The 17175-nt window shown below is 38.5% G+C and overlaps 1 protein-coding gene across 1 annotated transcript in view; it reads right to left on the bottom strand.

Annotated features, from left to right (window-relative positions):
- The window catches only part of itgae.2 (integrin, alpha E, tandem duplicate 2), a 120785-nt gene extending 111388 nt beyond the window's left edge, over positions 1–9397 (bottom strand). The window contains exons 1-4 of the mRNA XM_028807184.2: positions 9121–9397; positions 3818–3920; positions 2630–2724; positions 1150–1220 (exon numbers count right to left, since the gene is read on the bottom strand). Of these exons, the coding sequence (XP_028663017.2) occupies positions 1150–1220; positions 2630–2724; positions 3818–3920; positions 9121–9154 (303 nt within the window). The 5' untranslated portion in view covers positions 9155–9397. The remainder of the gene's footprint in view (positions 1–1149; positions 1221–2629; positions 2725–3817; positions 3921–9120) is intronic.
- Between the last annotated feature and the right edge of the window lie 7778 nt (positions 9398–17175).

Below are 17175 nucleotides of genomic sequence, written 5' to 3'. Positions count from 1 at the left end.
ATGCAATGTTTGTATGGTGATCAAAAACATAGTAACTGTTCAAAACTACGATAATGAGCTAAGGATTAAATGGTATAGAAAATGGATGGCAAATACTTAAAATAAACAAAATTCAAATTGCGAATTTTAGTTCTCAGAGGGACTGCCATAAAAACTAAGACTGATCAACTACCACTGTTGATAAGTGCTCAAGCAAGCTACAGTTTTACCTGTAGAAACATTTAGTCATACATTTTACTGTTTAACTGATAGTGCAAACTGCAATATATTTTGAATTCTCACTCAAATTGGCAAGATAAAAGTCCTCTGTGCACTGAAGAAACCTTTTAAGCAGCTATACCTCCAGGCTTGAAGATAATCATCTTCATTATCATTTGTATTCTTCCAGAAAGTATCCGTAAAAAACTCTTATAAATACATTTGCCACTTCTGCTACTATTAGTTTTACTGTGTTTTATTAATTTTATTTACTGCAATAGTAAGTTTATATTGTTTGGTTAAGCCAAGGCATAGTGTTAAAAGCACCTAATTTGGGTGACTGCCATACTCCAAACAGGGGTAAGAGGCAAGAAAGGACGCCTTTGAAAATAAGCCGTGTGGTAAGTAGACCGTTGCTTTAGTAAGCAGCAGAGGTGTTGAGTGGCATTCTGGTCTGAAGACAACTGTGTGATCAGCTTATGCCATGAACTAGGAAGTCTTGGAAACACTTTAGTTTAGGTACTGCTAAAATGCATCGATTACTCATTTACTTTCACGTAACAAAACCTTAACAAAGTCTTCTTCTAGTGTTACTAATATTTGCAAAGCATCCGTAAAGTGTTTATTCATCTCTGTAATGTGACCTACTAAAATAACATCACATTGGAGTGCTATGAGCTGTCTTAACTGAGACACATTTCTCTTGATATTACATATTTGGTATAAGACCTGTGAATGCTTCATACTAACAAGTACCTAATCAGTCTTTTCTCCATTAAAAATAATGCAAGCAGTTCTCCAATTGCACTGAAGTCTACTCAATTTTTTTTTTTTTTTGTAAAAAAAAGGTTTAAAAAATCCTATACTTGTGGAAGATTCTGAGAAACAGCGTATTGAAGACCAAGCTATGTCCTAAAAAAGGCCAGAAAAGGTAAGAAAAATGACACTCACAAAGAACTGTTCTGCCTTCCCGTTTTTAGAGGCTGATAGGATGGGTTCCACTGAGCTTCCTTTTTCATCTTCTGTAACAAAGACCAAATCAGATTGGACAAGACAGTATAAGGAATTGTCTACATACTAAGAATCAAGTTTCTAATGTTTGAACTTTTGCTTTCTTTATTATATGTTTTGATGTGTTTAAAACAATTGGTTTATTGCAATTTCTGCTGCAAAAAATAATATTCATAAAGGCAAACTGATAAGTTCATTAGGCAATTTCTTCTTCCTTGTTTGCACAGAGTAAAATTATTCTCACCCATGTAGTATAAGAAAGTATTTTGATCCAAAACTGCAGAATATAAAGCACACCTATGAGCAGCTTAACTCATAACAGTTTCAAAGGTGTCAAAAAAAGGAATAAACAACACAACAAACCATGCTGGTATGAGCCTTAATTATAATGAAGTTACCCAACAGATCTACTTAACAAGTACTACATTTTCAATTAAAAAACACTTCATTTTCATCTTGATAATGGTAATTCATTTCCTTAATTGAAAAATACTGTGGATTACGCATTTACTATAATAATGTTACTTCAGACTGCTTAGCCACATAAAAAAATTCAAATAGATTAATACAAGTTACTTAGTAATTTAACTATCATGGCTTCATTTTTTTAATTTAAAGTAATTTGTTTTGTTAATTTCTGCACATCTTAATATTTTGGATTGAAAACGTGCAGGCAACAATATTTTTGGAGCTTATGTAAAATTTTAATCTCCCCTTGGGGACAAACAAAGTATCTATCTATCTATCTATCAAAGGTATTTAAAAATGAGAGTGGATAAGATAGTAGAATAAACAAATACAAAAGTTCTTTGTAAGTGAATGGGATTTTACCAAGTAGCACATTCAAATCTGCAGCACAGTGATTTCTTTAACTCACTACACATTTGTTTTCACATGTCTGAAATTTTGGTCATTTTCAGGTTTAAAGGATCAATTAGAGATTATAATACTGTAAGATGGTGGGTACAAAATGACACTGAGGACTCTTACTTCTGTGGAAGCAGGCCATCTGAGTAGGTAGCAGAGAATGCAAAGCAGGAAAGTCTACCTAAAAACAACTGAAACTGCTTCACCAATCAAACAAAAGTCCAGGGATGGTTTCAGCCTTGCAGATTAGGCCACAAACACAAATTCTAACTCCTGTGAACCTCAAATGGATTAAGAGGATCTGATAATGGAAAAATGGATGAAATATGTAATAATACACAATACTTTGTGTTTATCTTGATAATGTATATATCTCAACCTACCATAGCTCAACCGTGAACAGTGCTCAACCTCAAACAACAATAGAAATGAACGCATATCTTGATGAATTTGATACTGGAACTGACTGAAAACTAGTAAAATGTAGCCTAAAAGTGGAATTTACCATTGAGTTTAATATACTGTGAGGATAAAATGTGAAAAAGAATCTTACCCTCAAGTGCCAGAGGTGCACATTTTTGTTGATTAATCTGGCATTGCCATATCACTTCATGTGCATTGTTGTTCATTGGGGAAGCAATCAAAACCCTAAGGGAAAGCACAACAAAATTAATTGACACAATGTCATCATCTAAATAAGTGAAAAGAAGTTTGAAAATTCAAAAAGTACAGATTGATAGAATCTTTCATCTCTTCATTTACCGTATATACTTATATTTAAGTTCTCCCGCGGATAAGTTGGGGCCTGATTTTACCATATAATTTCTGGTATTTTATAATGTTGGTCATATAAGTTGAATGTGGAAAACTCACGCTATTGGTCCAAGAGATTATGATATGCTAACGCCCACCTGAGAGAGTAACCACGGAGCACACTGCCCACTGCCTATGTGACCACACGGTAATACCCGAACTATTCTGAAGTGACGTTTGCACTGTTTTGTGTTTTTTGTATCTCATACCCTCATACACCTTTATCATAAGAGCATCCCTTATCTATACTGGAGTGTTCGATCAGAAGAAAATATGAAGCTGGTTTTAAATTATAAGTCATTGAAGTGGCGAAAGAAATTGGTAACTGTGCTGCTGCAGCAAAAAAATGTGTCTGAAAAACTGATGTGAGATTGGAGGAAGCAAGAAGATGTAAAAAATTAAGTGTCGCATTTTTGAACGGGCGTATAAGTCAGGGTCTGATTTTATGATCGATTTTTCAGGTTTCAAGACCCGACTTATATGTGAGTATATACGGTATCTAGTTCCTGTAGCTGTTTATCCAAGTTCAGGTCTGTGAGTTAGTGGAGTCTAATCCAACAGATTCACACACAAGGCAGGAATCCAGCCTTTAATTAGCACCAGTTTCTCATAGTGGAATGTCTTATCTCTCCACATATCGGTTTAACAAGAATGAGTTTAATTATTAGCTTGTAAGGTCTGGAGGCATCAAGACAAACCAAAATGACCAAACTAAAACTGACTAACTGTTGTTAAAACAAAAGTCATTTGCAAATCTTCCCTTTCTGATCAATGAAAATCCAAAGAAAAAATGCACTTTTGCCATATGTTATATGTTCTCTGTAGGAGAAAATGTAAGGGATATTGCAAAGTAAATTCTTGAGTACTATAATTTGAGACTAATACTGAAAATGTTGAAACATTATATTTCTTCTGAAACAAATCTTACCCATTCTTATACTGAAGAACTGTTTGTCCAGATTGATTTCCAGATAATGAATATGTTTTGAAAACCTTTGTATCAATGTTAAAACCGTCCACTGGATACAGAGCTGAAATATAAATAAAAAAAAAAAACTCGTCAACAACTGTAACCATTAATTGTAAATTAAACAAGTAAACTGCAGAATTCATTTAGTCAATAAAATAAAAATAATATAATTCATGTTTCTTAAATTGTACTATTTACCAGACCCATACCAAATTTTGGTATTTTCGCACTCAGGGAGGTCTAAAACATCGAGATTCATCAAAATCTCGACATTGAATTTTTTGGACGATTAGAATACTTTCCCTAAGCTTTGTATACGAGAACGTAAAAATATCATTTTTGGATGGAGTATTCCTTTAAGACCCCCAGCATACTACAGGACTTTTCCAGTGATTTTGAGTTGTAGCCCTCATTTCCATAACCTTGGTAAGTCGTGGGCTGTTGCAGTGCTGTCCCATAACCACCAGACGTGTAGTGTGACATCTACAGAGACAGGTTTCATTTTGTCTTAAGTTATATGAGTGGGCTCTTGTGTGTGCAGGGCCTGACAACGAATGGGAGCTCAACTAGAAGTACAATGCAAATAACATTGCCACAAGGACGAGAGAAAAATTAGCATTTCATATCACACAAAGACCACAGAGACTCAACTGCCCAATGTCTTGTGCTTGTTATACAATAACAGAATGGTGATAAAGTGAAACAAAGGACTGAGATCATGTATGACGTTGCCATACCTGGAAAGTATTCTTACGAGAACTGGAGCTGTCAGGCAGCACATTAACAGGTTGCCAGAATGCAGCAAACTCTCATTACTTTGGAAATTTAAAACTATGCTGAGTAGTCACGAGGCAGTCATAGGATCCAATGCAGTTACTAGTCGTGAAATCTGACGCTTCAGTTGTTAGGTTTAACATGCTGTTCAGCTGGAACAGGGGTCTGCAACCTTCACTATCAAAAGAGCCATTTTGCTCCCTCTTCCTCCAAAGAAAAATAGTCTGGAGCCGCAAAACATAACACAGCTTATAAACTTTTAAAAGTTTTAATCTTTTTTTAGATTTTACATGTTACAACCACGGAATACAACAAACAGAAGTGCAGTGTGCATGTGTAGGCCTACTTTGAAATAAATTTAACTGAACTCTGCAGGCCTATTTGAGTCCTTCCTATACCTGTATAAAATTAAAATAAAAAGTAGCCCACTTTAATATAAATAAAACATTTAGCTGTAGCTTAGCAGCTTTAAAAAAGTAAACATAAAATTCCATTTCAGTGTGCTCTCATCCTCTTCAGGTTTCCCTCTCAGCCAGCAATCAACTGAAGCACCTGAACATACAAAAAAACCTACATCAGCTCCGGGTCCGAAATAAATGTGTTTTTTTTTTTTTTTTTTTAAATATTAGCCTATTAAATGCTATTGTTCTCACCTGTTTAATGTGACTTTTGTTTCTGAAGTTCGCTGCAGATCATCTCTAGCACTTTGAGCTACTTTTTGTATGAAAATGTGCTATATAAATAAATGTTGTTGTTGTTCTATGTCGGGGCTATACGATGTGACTTTGACCTTCACACAGGACTGCAGGCTCATGTGTGAGGTGGGAGAGATATTTGGACTTTATGAAGTTCATTCTTGAGAAAACTTGCTCACATAAGTATGTTGAGCCAAAGATGGACAGGACTCCAAATGCATATTTTTTCATGTTCATATATGTTTCGGGAATGGCACTCCATGTATTGAAAACAAGTTTGTCGGGTTTGGGGAGGTTTTCAATATCAGTCCATTTGTGCTCTTTAGCGAGAGTAGCCTTCTGACGGGCGACTTCTTCAAGATCCGCTGTCAGGCATTTGAACTTGGACACCCATAAATCTTTATCCGCTATGCGGCCAGTTCAATTTCTAGATCGGGCTTACTTACTCCTGTGAATGCGGATGTGTTCAGCAGGGATGGGTCGATGTCCAGGGAAGGAGAGTGTTTTTTTTCTTTCTGAACTCACTGAATCTTTCTCTAAATGCAGCTTGCATTGCAATAATTGTACGGTGGAAATAATCACAATTTATGTGAATGTTCACTGCTTTGAACTCTCTCAGGGAGGGGAAGTGAGAGAGTGTACCTTTCTGTACATCTCTGGCAAACACTGTCATCATGCGCTCAAACACCAAAACATTTAAAGTCAGAGAATAGATGCTCTGATATTTTTATGAACGATTCTTTCATGTATTCTCCGTCTGTGAACGGCTTACCCCTCCTTACGATCTCTTGAGCTGCCACAAAACTAGCAGCTGTAGTTGATTGTGGAGAAGTGATCCACTTTTTGAAAGTATGTTTGCTCTGTTCAGCTTTCCGTTGCAGTTCCGAAATTGCTCTCTTTCGCTCATCTTCACTTGGGTATTTTTCAGTGAATGCTGAGGGCTTGTTTCGAAAATGTCTTTCAACGTTACATTTTTTGTTGTTCGATAATTTATCGCCACATATTAAGCACACCGGTAAGCCAGCGTCGTTGGCGGTGAAGGCAAATGCTTCTGTCCACGCAGAATTAAACTCTCTGTTCTCTTCTGGGATTTTTCATTTTTGGGATTTATTCATGGTTAGTGCAGGGGTCGCACACTCCAGAAGCCACCTGCAGGTAAAGGCGAGGGCTATAGACGTAGATGTGACGCATATTTTAGTTGACAAATTATAAATAAAAATAAAAATTAGATGTTAAAGTGTATAACAGTAGTAGTAGTAAATAAACATTATATATATTACATATATTATATACAAATTAAATTAAGAAATTGCCGTTATTCATTTTCATGTTTTTTGTTTTTTTTGTCAAGGCCAAAAGGAGCCATTACAAGGAGGCTGAAGAGCCGCATGCGGCTCCAGAGCCGCGGGTTGCCGACCCCTGAGCTAGAAGCTAGGTAATGTGCCACCAGCCTAACAAATTCAACATATTGTAACAAACTTAGATATCAGGAGGTGGAGGAAGGACTCACACTCACACACACACAAGCAGCAGTTAAGGGCCTTTGGAAGGACCATTTATTGGCTCTTTTTTAATAAGGATGTTTACTAACTCACTCTGTCAGCTTTAGGAGATGCCTGGTAAAGTAATGAAACGTCTCTGTGATCTTTTGACACCGTGCTATCCATCCTTTCATTCTTTTCCAGTCCAGCCCATTGATCTGCTCAGCTCAGATCCTTTTATGCCACTCCCACACTCTTGGCTCTGCCCCCTGCATGTTACCTCACCGTCCAGGGTCACTACAGTATTTTTAAATACTAATGCAAAATTAACATGGCAACGAGCTGTAATTGAAATATTAATTTGTGAACTGAAGCTCATTTCACTTAACTAAACAATGAAAACTCAAAATAATGCAAAATCAATTGTAACCACTGATATTGTAATCGTACATTGAGAAATTACCACAAAAGACAGTTCCAAAACTATGAAAGTTGCGGCCTTTATTCCTTATTGCAGCGTTTGAAATACACAATGGAAGTGGAGTCTATTTGAATTGGACAAGTGAACAATCATGTTGTGCTTAATTCACGTAGCACCCGCTAAGTACCATATGTGAAATTGTTTTAAAATCCTTTTGTTTAAAACAGAGGGGGTGAAACCATTCAGTTGAGGGGGCAACATCCCTCCTTTGACCCTACATATGAATTGGGAAATATTTAAAGACCTCTCATCAGATCAGGTGGAGTGGTGGCTCTGAGGCTAGGGATCTGCTATAAATGTCATAAATGCCAGAAGTGACTCTACTCCATTGGGCCCTTGAGCAAAGCCCTTAAACTGCAATTGCTTCATCCTGGACATGACGTTAATCTGCATCCAGCCATGCAAGTGGGTCCTCCAATTTAGGGAAAACCTGGGGGTTGATGGCAGGATTGGCACTCCAGCCACCGTAAAAAACCTCACCATGTTCCAGTGTGGTGCTGAGGTGTCACCCATTGCACTTGGATCCCAATTCAGGTGGTTCGTTGTGTGATGGGTGTGGCAATGTGTTATAAGCACAGGCCCCCAACCCCCCCCCATCAGATCTGTATGTAAACAGTGTAATGGGATTCACCAAAAAATAGTGGATGACTATGTGCCTATAAAAAGAATATGTACTGTAGATTTCCTAATAAGAAACTTTATTGTTGGTGACATCAGTAATTTCATTCATGCATTTTGGGACTGTGAAAACAAATGATGGTACTAGCTCAGGAAAGCAATTAAAGTCGCAATATCTTAGTTGGAGGATAAATCTTGAACCAACTATAGCAGCACTAACGATTCATGCAGACTTCGGCTTTGTTTGAGATGCTTATGTTCTTTCATCTTGAGTCCTGATGAACTTAATGCCCCCTATGCCTGCGTTGACTGTGATAACAAGTAGCCCACCATTAAATTGCCTTCAGAATAACATGATTCATCCTATTCCATTTGTGAGCATAATGTACAGAGGATTTTAATAAAACAAGTTATTATTCATAAGGTATCTGTAGATGGAACTTCAGTTTGATTGCTGAAAACCTTTAGCAGCCTATTAGCTGATGTCTTCGGCGACATCTTTCAAAGATATTACCTGAAATCAGCCGTCTTCTGTTGAGAATGTATAAAACACTTTAGAAAGGCGTGCCGTCTTATGAAAAACCTCAGACATCTTGCACAATAGCTTTTCAAACTACTCACTTTTGGCTAACTATACAGGACCACTCACACTCTCACCAACGGATTCAGCGACTGATTCTATCCACAGTCATAAAAACTAATTCCATGTTTTATCTTGCATACATGGCTTCTGGACATCTAGCCATAATAACAAAACTACACGTATATAAAATGCACATGTCCTGCGCTTTACAAGTCATTGTAAAGGTAACAATTTTCAAGAACATTTCAATGATGAATGACTAAAATGTTTGTACTGTATATATCCATCCATCCATTTTCCAACCCGCTGAATCCAAACACAGGGTCACGGGGGTCTGCTGGAGCCAATCCCAGCCAACACAGGGCACAAGGCAGGAACCAATCCTGGGCAGGGTGCCAACCCACCGCAGTACTGTATATATTCATTCAGTAATCAATAAAGACACGATATTTGATATAAATGGATAATCGAGGCGAATGCAATCAATATTTTACATATCACAAAGAATCGATCCAATTGATTTATCTCGACAGCCAGACAGTGAGACACGCAGGTGCGATTCCGTCTTACGCTGTAGGTAAGTCCAAAAAACCACAACCTTTTACTGAACGGTTAAAAAGTTTACTTACTCGGTAAAAACATTAATATGTAAGGAAACGCCATTTGCAGTTCCTTAGCCTGTGTAGTTCCAAGGAAGTCTCTCCAATTGTTGTCACAGTCACTAGCGCAATTCTGAGAAGCAGAAACTCCAATTATCGCCCGCTTCCTCTCTCTACACGAGTGAGACTGATGCGCAGCACTGCGCTGTCTTACCGCTCGTGTGTCTGTCTGAGCCGCGCAGACAACGTGACGAGATAGGTGTGTGAATCTGTGACAACTTCTGCTGTTTCCTCATATAGCCTTTCTTTCTTTCTTTTTCTTCGTAATAGAAAACTACTCCCGTGCACTGTTACATACTGTAGCAACCTCCGCGTCAGGCTCGAAAAGAGAAAATTAAAAAAAAAAACAGACAAACGTATTAAAGTCTCACAAAAGCTTTTACTTGCACAATCAAGAAAAAGAATGCCAACTTCGTAACCCCAAACACACCCTTCTAGCACCCTCTCCAACCCCTCCTCCCAATCCGGGTCCCTCCCCCCAACACCCCCCCCCCTTACCACTTCAATCAATACCCCGCTGTCAGTCTTCTGTGCTGTACTCCGCCCTCCCTCAATTGGACCTTACAGTCGCTCAAAAAAAGACTTCAACCTGTCAGGGACGCTACAATATTTAACCGTTACGTAAAAGAGACTGGAACCATATGAGACTAGGGTGACCCAAGCACTAAAACGGTTAACCCTCAGCTAAAATCTTTCATCGGGCTGCCTTTTATCCTGAACCGAGGCCCTACGGATCTTTCACATTTAGCAGCTTTTGAAATAATCACAGTCTCCAGCTATGCACGATCGCATACTAACCAATAACGGCTTTTGAATGAAGCAATCAATCAAGCTTTCCTAAGGATAAAAACTCAACAAAAAAAACTCAAAATAATATGAAAAAGTGTGAAAAACATGAAATCCATGAAAATGTTATTTTTTTTGTTTTGTTGTCTTCCAAAAATTATACTTACATTCCGTCAGTTTAATTTTGATTTACTTTTGATTTGTTTTGCCAAATATATGAACTAGCATTTGACACTTTACTGTGTGTTTTAGTGCCGTTAATTTTAATTAACTGATATTCGTGCCATCTTCAGACAAGTGACAAACTCAACATCATGCACCTCAACTCAAAAGCTACGCTCATATTAAGTATGACTTAAAAAATTAAAATCCCGCATGCCTCAGATGACTAATCTTTCGATGGACTCGCACGGAAGGTACTCAACAAACCGCAGGCATAAAGAGCGACTGAAAGAAATTATAAAACAAAGCCAACTGCAGCTGCCTCGCAGCTACCGCGAGCCAATCGTCTGCGCTGGTGACGCACAAAGCCTGTCTGGTGGCAGTGACTTAAAACGGAAAAAGGGGCATATGCAGTACGGGACAGGATACATCATAATTCTGGGCAAAAATGAGTGCCCACTTTTATTCCTGTTTTTAACTTCACAGGACATTTGGAAGTAACTTCGGGGGCATTATAATACTCATATCCTTGGTAAAAAAAAATATATTTGTCCATGATTGCTGATTATAGTAACTACCAGAAAAGATAATCTGAATTATAATCAGTTTTCAGAAATAATTATATTAAACCCCATCTACTGTGCATACACTTTATTTTCTTACAGTAATAAGACAAAATAGCAAATAAATTCTCATACGTATGTAGTAACAAGTGCACTTTAACAGAAAGAGATCACATCATTGTACACCAAATCAAAGTTTATTGTGTGTCAGACATTCAGGAAGCTAGTAGAATTTTTGATCTGTTACCACAGATCACTATTCTTTATTGTGCATCTCTCCATTAGGAAGAGCAAAAAATATATAATGGTTCAGGACCTTAAAGGACAATGTAAAATGACATTATAAATATCACATTTGTTATGATCTGTCAGTATAAAAGAAAAAAAAAATATAATAATAACATTAACGGCGTACTGCACAATAACATGCAGTGAATACACTTGACTTGACCATACTTACTCTGTGCCTGCACGCATCCGTCGCACGGCCGCCCTGCTGCCTGCTGCTGAGAGTTGATTCAATAATAAAATAAAATAAAAATAAAAAGAGTAATAATTCCCAAACTCTTTGTTTTTAATATAAAGCTGTAGTGCAGAGTTTCATTGTAGTATATGTGTACCAAATTTCAGGCTGCAGGTTATTTGATTTTTGACCTTGACCTTCCTGGGTTGACCTTTGACATTGGAGGTCAATCATCACCCCAAAAGTGGACAGTAGAGGTGACGTTGTTTATGTGCGCCAAATTTCAGGTCAATAGTTCAACGGTTTGCAAGCTACCGGTGATTTAAAATCCAGGACAGACAAACGGACAGCCACGGTAGCATATCATATAAGAAGATCCTTTGCTTTTGTCAGTTTAGGAGTGGTGGGAATAAGTGTCAGCTTTTGTGTTTTATAGCATCATTTGATGGATTACAATGATTTTTTTGTTGTTTTTTTGTTTTTGTTAACAGAACTATTTTCCCTGGCAGAATCAGAAAATCAGAGAAACATTCTTGTCCACATTAATTTCTCAGTTTAGACTTACTGTAAGTGAACTGAGCTGGTAAAAATATCTTTTACCAGTTATTGATAGAGATAAATGTGTCATGTAGATTTTATGCAAATAACTTAATGTTGGAAATGTCAAGTTAGCATCAAATTATTTGACAATGCTCAGTACTTTGTGCAGTGCTCTTTGAGTAGGTGTATTCAGAATTAAATACTTTCAGGGCTTTGCTTGGTTGCATCGTGCTTGGAGTGAGAGACGAAAAAATGCTGTGTGCTCTGAAAAGCAGTTATTTTATAAATCTCTAGTATTTTTTGAAAGTGGGTAGCAGCTGATAACCATAATAAGTGTTATTAGCCAAGTGAAAATGCACGACTTGTGTGCAGCCACCTCCAGTGTTATAAACTATACACTCTTATAAATACTGGTTCTTTAATGGCACTTTATGGTTCTTTACTGTGTATGGTGGTTGTTTGCAGAAGTATTGCATTATTGTACCATGTCATTCTGGGAAGGGTTCTTTGCATATGAAGTTAGTTATTTGATTTGCTTTGCCAAATATATAATGTTTGACACTCTAATAATACTGCGTATGTGTTTTTGTGCCGTCAATTTTAATTGTCTGATATTTGCTCCTGCTTTGTGCCATCTACGGACGAGTGATAACAATGATTGTACACTCAATTCAAAAACTATGCTTATATAATATTGTATTAAGTATGTTTTAAAAAAAAAAACAGCCTCAGATGACTACTCATTCGGTGGACTTGCACAGAAGATGCCCAACAAACCGTAGACATGGGTTTGGAAAAACGTTCTAGTATGCAGTGTGTTTCTTCGTGCCAGTCCCAAGCCCGGATAAATGGGGAGGGTTACGTCAGGAAGGGCATCCGGTGTAAAATTTTGCCAAATCAAAATGCAGACAACAATACAAATTTCCATACCGGATCGGTCGAGCCCGGAGTTAACAACGACCGCCACCAGTACTGTTAGCCATCGGGGTGCTGGCGGAAATTGGGCTACTGTTGTCCGAAGAAGAAGGAGAAGAAGAGGGGGGAAGATGTGTCCAGAGGCAGGAGGACAGGAGGAAAGTAAAGAGAGTGGAACTGAGGGTAGGAACTTTGAATGTTGGAAGTATGACTGGTAAAGGGAGAGAGTTAGTAGATATGATGGCGAGAAGGAAGGTTGATATGTTGTGCGTGCAAGAGACTAAATGGAAGGGGAGTAAGGCCAGGTGGATCGGAGGTGGATTAAAATTGTTCTATCATGGTGTGGATGGGAGGAGAAATGGGGTAGGAGTTATTCTGAAGGAACAGTATGTCAAGAGTGTTTTGGAGGTGAAAAGAGTGTCAGGCAGAGTAATGATTATGAAGCTGGAAATTGGAGGTGTGATGATGAATGTTGATGGTGCGTATGCACTGCAAATTGGGTGTGTAATGGGTGAGAAAGAAGATTTTTGGAGTGAGTTGGATGAAGTGATGAACAGTGTACCCAAGGGATGGAAAGTGGTGGTTGGAGCAGATTTCAATGGGCATGTTGGTGAAGGGAACAGTGGAGACGAGGAGGTGCTGGGTAGGTATGTTGTCAAGGAGAGGAATGAAGAAGGTCAGAGAAAAGTGGATTTTGCCAAAAGGATGGACATGGCTGTGGTGAATACGTATTTTAAGAAGAGGGAGGAACATAGGCTGACTTACAAGAGTGGAGGAAGATGCGCACAGGTAGATTACATCCTATGCAGAAGAGACGATCTGAAGGAGATTGAAGACTGCAAAGTAATGGCAGGGGAAAGTGTAGTGAAGCAGCATAGGATGGTGGTCTGTAGGATGACGTTGCAGATCAAGAAGAGGAAGAGAGTGAGGGCAGAGTCAAGGATCAAATGGTGGAAGTTGAAAAAGGAAGACTGCAAGGTTGAGTTTAGGAGGAGGTGAGACAGGCACTGGGTGACAGTGAAGAGTTACCAAACAGCTGGGAAACTACAGCAGATGCAGTAAGGGTGACAGCAAGAAGGGTGCTTGGTGTGACATCTGGAAAGAGGAAGGAGGAAAAGGAAACCACTGATCCTCAAACCCTCAGACACACACCGACACTAACACGAGTCCTGGGTTCAAATAAAAAAATTATTTTAGCAAATAACTTCACCAAAGACTTACAGAAGCACACAAACACACCACTTCTCTACCTCTCTTTCTTCCTCTCCTTCTACTCCTCTAGGTGAGCTTCATTCACCACCTCCAACTCTGACTCCTGTATTTCCAGTTTGACAGCGGGTGTCAGGCGGAAGTTCCTTAAAGTAGGGGTGGTCTGCCCCAGCAGCTCCCCCTGGCAGCACATATGGAACCCAGCAGGGCTGTCTCACGGCACTGCAATTCCCAGCCTGCCCTGCGAGTATCCATGCAGACACTGTAGCCCAGGGATAGTGCCAGCTATTGTATAGGGGGAGCAAATAATCTATATGGGTGGTCTCCCACTGTCCCTCCATTATACTGGCCCCCTTGAACCATTCTGATCAGAATGCCAGCCCATGTGTGGTGTCCATGACAACAGTCATAGGTTAATAAATCACACTTGATGTCGGTAATTTTTCTGATTTAGATCATTTATGTTAGGTAGAATGCCCAGTAGGGGCTGGGTGGTCTCAAGGTCTTGGAACCCCTGCAGATTTTGTTTTTTTTTCCAGTCCATCTAGAGATTTTTTTTGTAGTTTTTTTTTGTCTTCACTGCCATCAGACCTTACTTTATTCTCTGTTACTTAGTATTGCCTAATCTTGTATTTGTTTTTTTTATAAACTAGGGGGATCTGCCCCCTGTTCGCTTCGCTCATGCACCCCCCTTCCCCCCCAGGTGTGCTATGCGGCAGCCACTTTGCATCTCTGTCGCTCGCGTTGCTTCAAACATTTAAAAGCCTGTACAGCAACTGTCCTTTTGACTCACTACCTTGTAGCGCGGGATGTTGAAGTGTCTCAGAAAAAATCACATCTTGTCTCCTTCCAAGCCTTCCAAGATTTTTTTTTATAATAAAGAGACGCTTCTTTCTTCATCTTGTAAAACACTTTGAACTGCACTATTTGTATGAAAATGTACTATATAAGTAAATGTTGTTGTTGATGTTGTTGTAATGGATGTAAATACTGTTGTGGAATCAACAAAAATGACCAGACATCGTAAAAAAGAATTGATAAGGCAGAAACATCACTTTATCCTATTTTGGGTAAAAGAGGTAAATCATGAAAGAAGATAGCAGAAGAGTAAGGTTTAAGCCATCCCCGTTACCACAAAATACAGAAATGTGATATATTAAGTGCAAAATGCAAACTAATGTCTCTTTTAAAGTTAACATCACCTGCTGAATTAAAAAAAAATCCAAAATGTGTCAATTGTTTTCAAAATGAGAGGGCAGTGTATTATACAAAATCAATCCTTCTATTTAGAGAGGCTGAGGGCACCAGCCCACCGCAGTTCATTTTCAGGAAGTTAAATGAAAATAGTGACAGAACCTAAATATTTTTATCTTTTGGCTTTGGCATGTAAGGTCAAGGTCAAACTGACTATGTTATTTCCTACAGTGTTTGGCACTTTAAAAATGGCTGCATTATTTTAATATTTACAGCTTTATTACTATTCTTTACACAGGATTCACAAAAAAAAATACTTGCTGACATATTGTATTTTATCCAGTTCAGGTTCACGACAGGTCAGGGTCTATGCTGGTAGCATTGAAAGATGGAACCAACTCCGGACTGGATGCCAGTCCATTTCACAGGCCATACTACTGCACAAAATCCACGACTAATCTACACAGGATCAATCTAAAGGAATGCTGAAGGAGGAAAGAAGGAGAACGTGCAAAGTCCAGAAAAATGGGAACTAGCCATCCAGATAGATCAACACTTTAGAAAATATATTAATTCAATCTATGCAGGCCAGCCATTTTCTATCTCAATAAGTCCAGTTCAGGATCACAGGGGCCTCAGCCTGTCCCAACAACATCAGGAGCAATGTAATAACCATCCTTGAAGAGGGGCGTACCTAAATACACATCCTCACTCGATCAGACTGGATGAGTTTAGAGCCATTGGTCAATTTCATATCTGTCAGATGTGGAAACTGGGGCACTCGCAGAAAAGATCCACATTGAATACTAATTGTATATGAATGAGAAATTTCAGTGTTTGATTTTTCATAAATTCGCAAACCTTTCTGGAAACATGTTTTCACTTTGTCATTCTTAGTTATTGAGTGTAGATTTATGGCAAATAAATGGTCAATTTAGAATTCAATTTAGAATTGAATCTACAACACAATAAAGTAAAGTGAAGGGGTCTGAATACTTTCTGAATGCACAGTTTTTCAAGAATCAGTAGGCCTACTTGGGATCCTTGCTACAACAGTGCCCCAACCTTATACTTCTGACTAGGTATAAGTAAAAGCATTAAATTTCCTAATCTACAACATCCTATTACAGTAGTGACAAAAGTTCCACAGCTTGTACAGGACAAAGGAGATCCTGCATATGTAATACACAAGAGGCTTCACCCATCTTATTTTTGAACTCATGTAATCCAGCCGTGGAGCTGCAGCACTGGATGCATGGCAGAAACTAACTAGGTACACTCATAAACACCTGGGGTCTCATTTATAAGACTTGAGTACAACTTGAGTACAACTTCCCACACAAACATCAGGATTTCTAAAAGAAAAAATGGGGAACATATGCATATGTTCTGCCACATGTGTACGCAACATTTTGCATAAACTGGGAAATGATGATTCTCTTGATCAAGTAGGGAAATACAGCCAAACCAGCTAAATGATGACTTGCACACATAATAATACACATCACCAAGTCATAATTAGAATGTGGGTTGATGTCACAAACACATTACACCTTTAAAGTGATGAATATCACTCCCAGACTATATTTTAGTTGCTCTTTAAGAGAGACAATGCTGTGTATTTGAGTGAAGAAAATTTTTGGATTTTCACCAGTTTATATCAACTACCTGTTGTTACTTGTCAGGGAACTGGCCAGCAGGTCAGAGATATCTCAACCAAGCTTCACTTTGTCAGGACCAGTGGAAGCCATTAACTGATCAGCAAGGATCTACACCCAGTCGTATTGTGTAGGTGCACATACATGAAACATGTTTTTACCATCATAGAATTTTCACTGTAATCAAAGCAATTTACTGCACTCATATTGTAAAAAGGGCATGTAGCAAGAACAACTCTCCTTCTGTTAACTGTAAGCAATGACATTCCATTAACATACAGGTCATCTGTGATGCCAAGATGAGACTGACAAGCATCATGGCTCAGTGGCCTGAGTCAATCTGTGATTCATTTATTTTTACCCAAAGCAGCTTTGACAGATGTGATGGTGCTGTACATGGTGGCTGGATTATTGGTAAGGTAACTGGCTGAACTCTCAGTTTCTCATATGGCATGTACTTTTCATTGTAACAGCAATCATGTCATTACATGTGCCAGGTAATAGCAGCTACACTCTCAGACGCTGGTGCCTTACA

Source organism: Erpetoichthys calabaricus, chromosome 8 (genome assembly GCF_900747795.2).
Source record: "Erpetoichthys calabaricus chromosome 8, fErpCal1.3, whole genome shotgun sequence".
Lineage (NCBI taxonomy): Eukaryota > Metazoa > Chordata > Cladistia > Polypteriformes > Polypteridae > Erpetoichthys > Erpetoichthys calabaricus.
The sequence above is the reverse complement of the archived record's forward strand: the minus strand, read 5'-3'. Positions and strand labels throughout refer to the sequence as shown.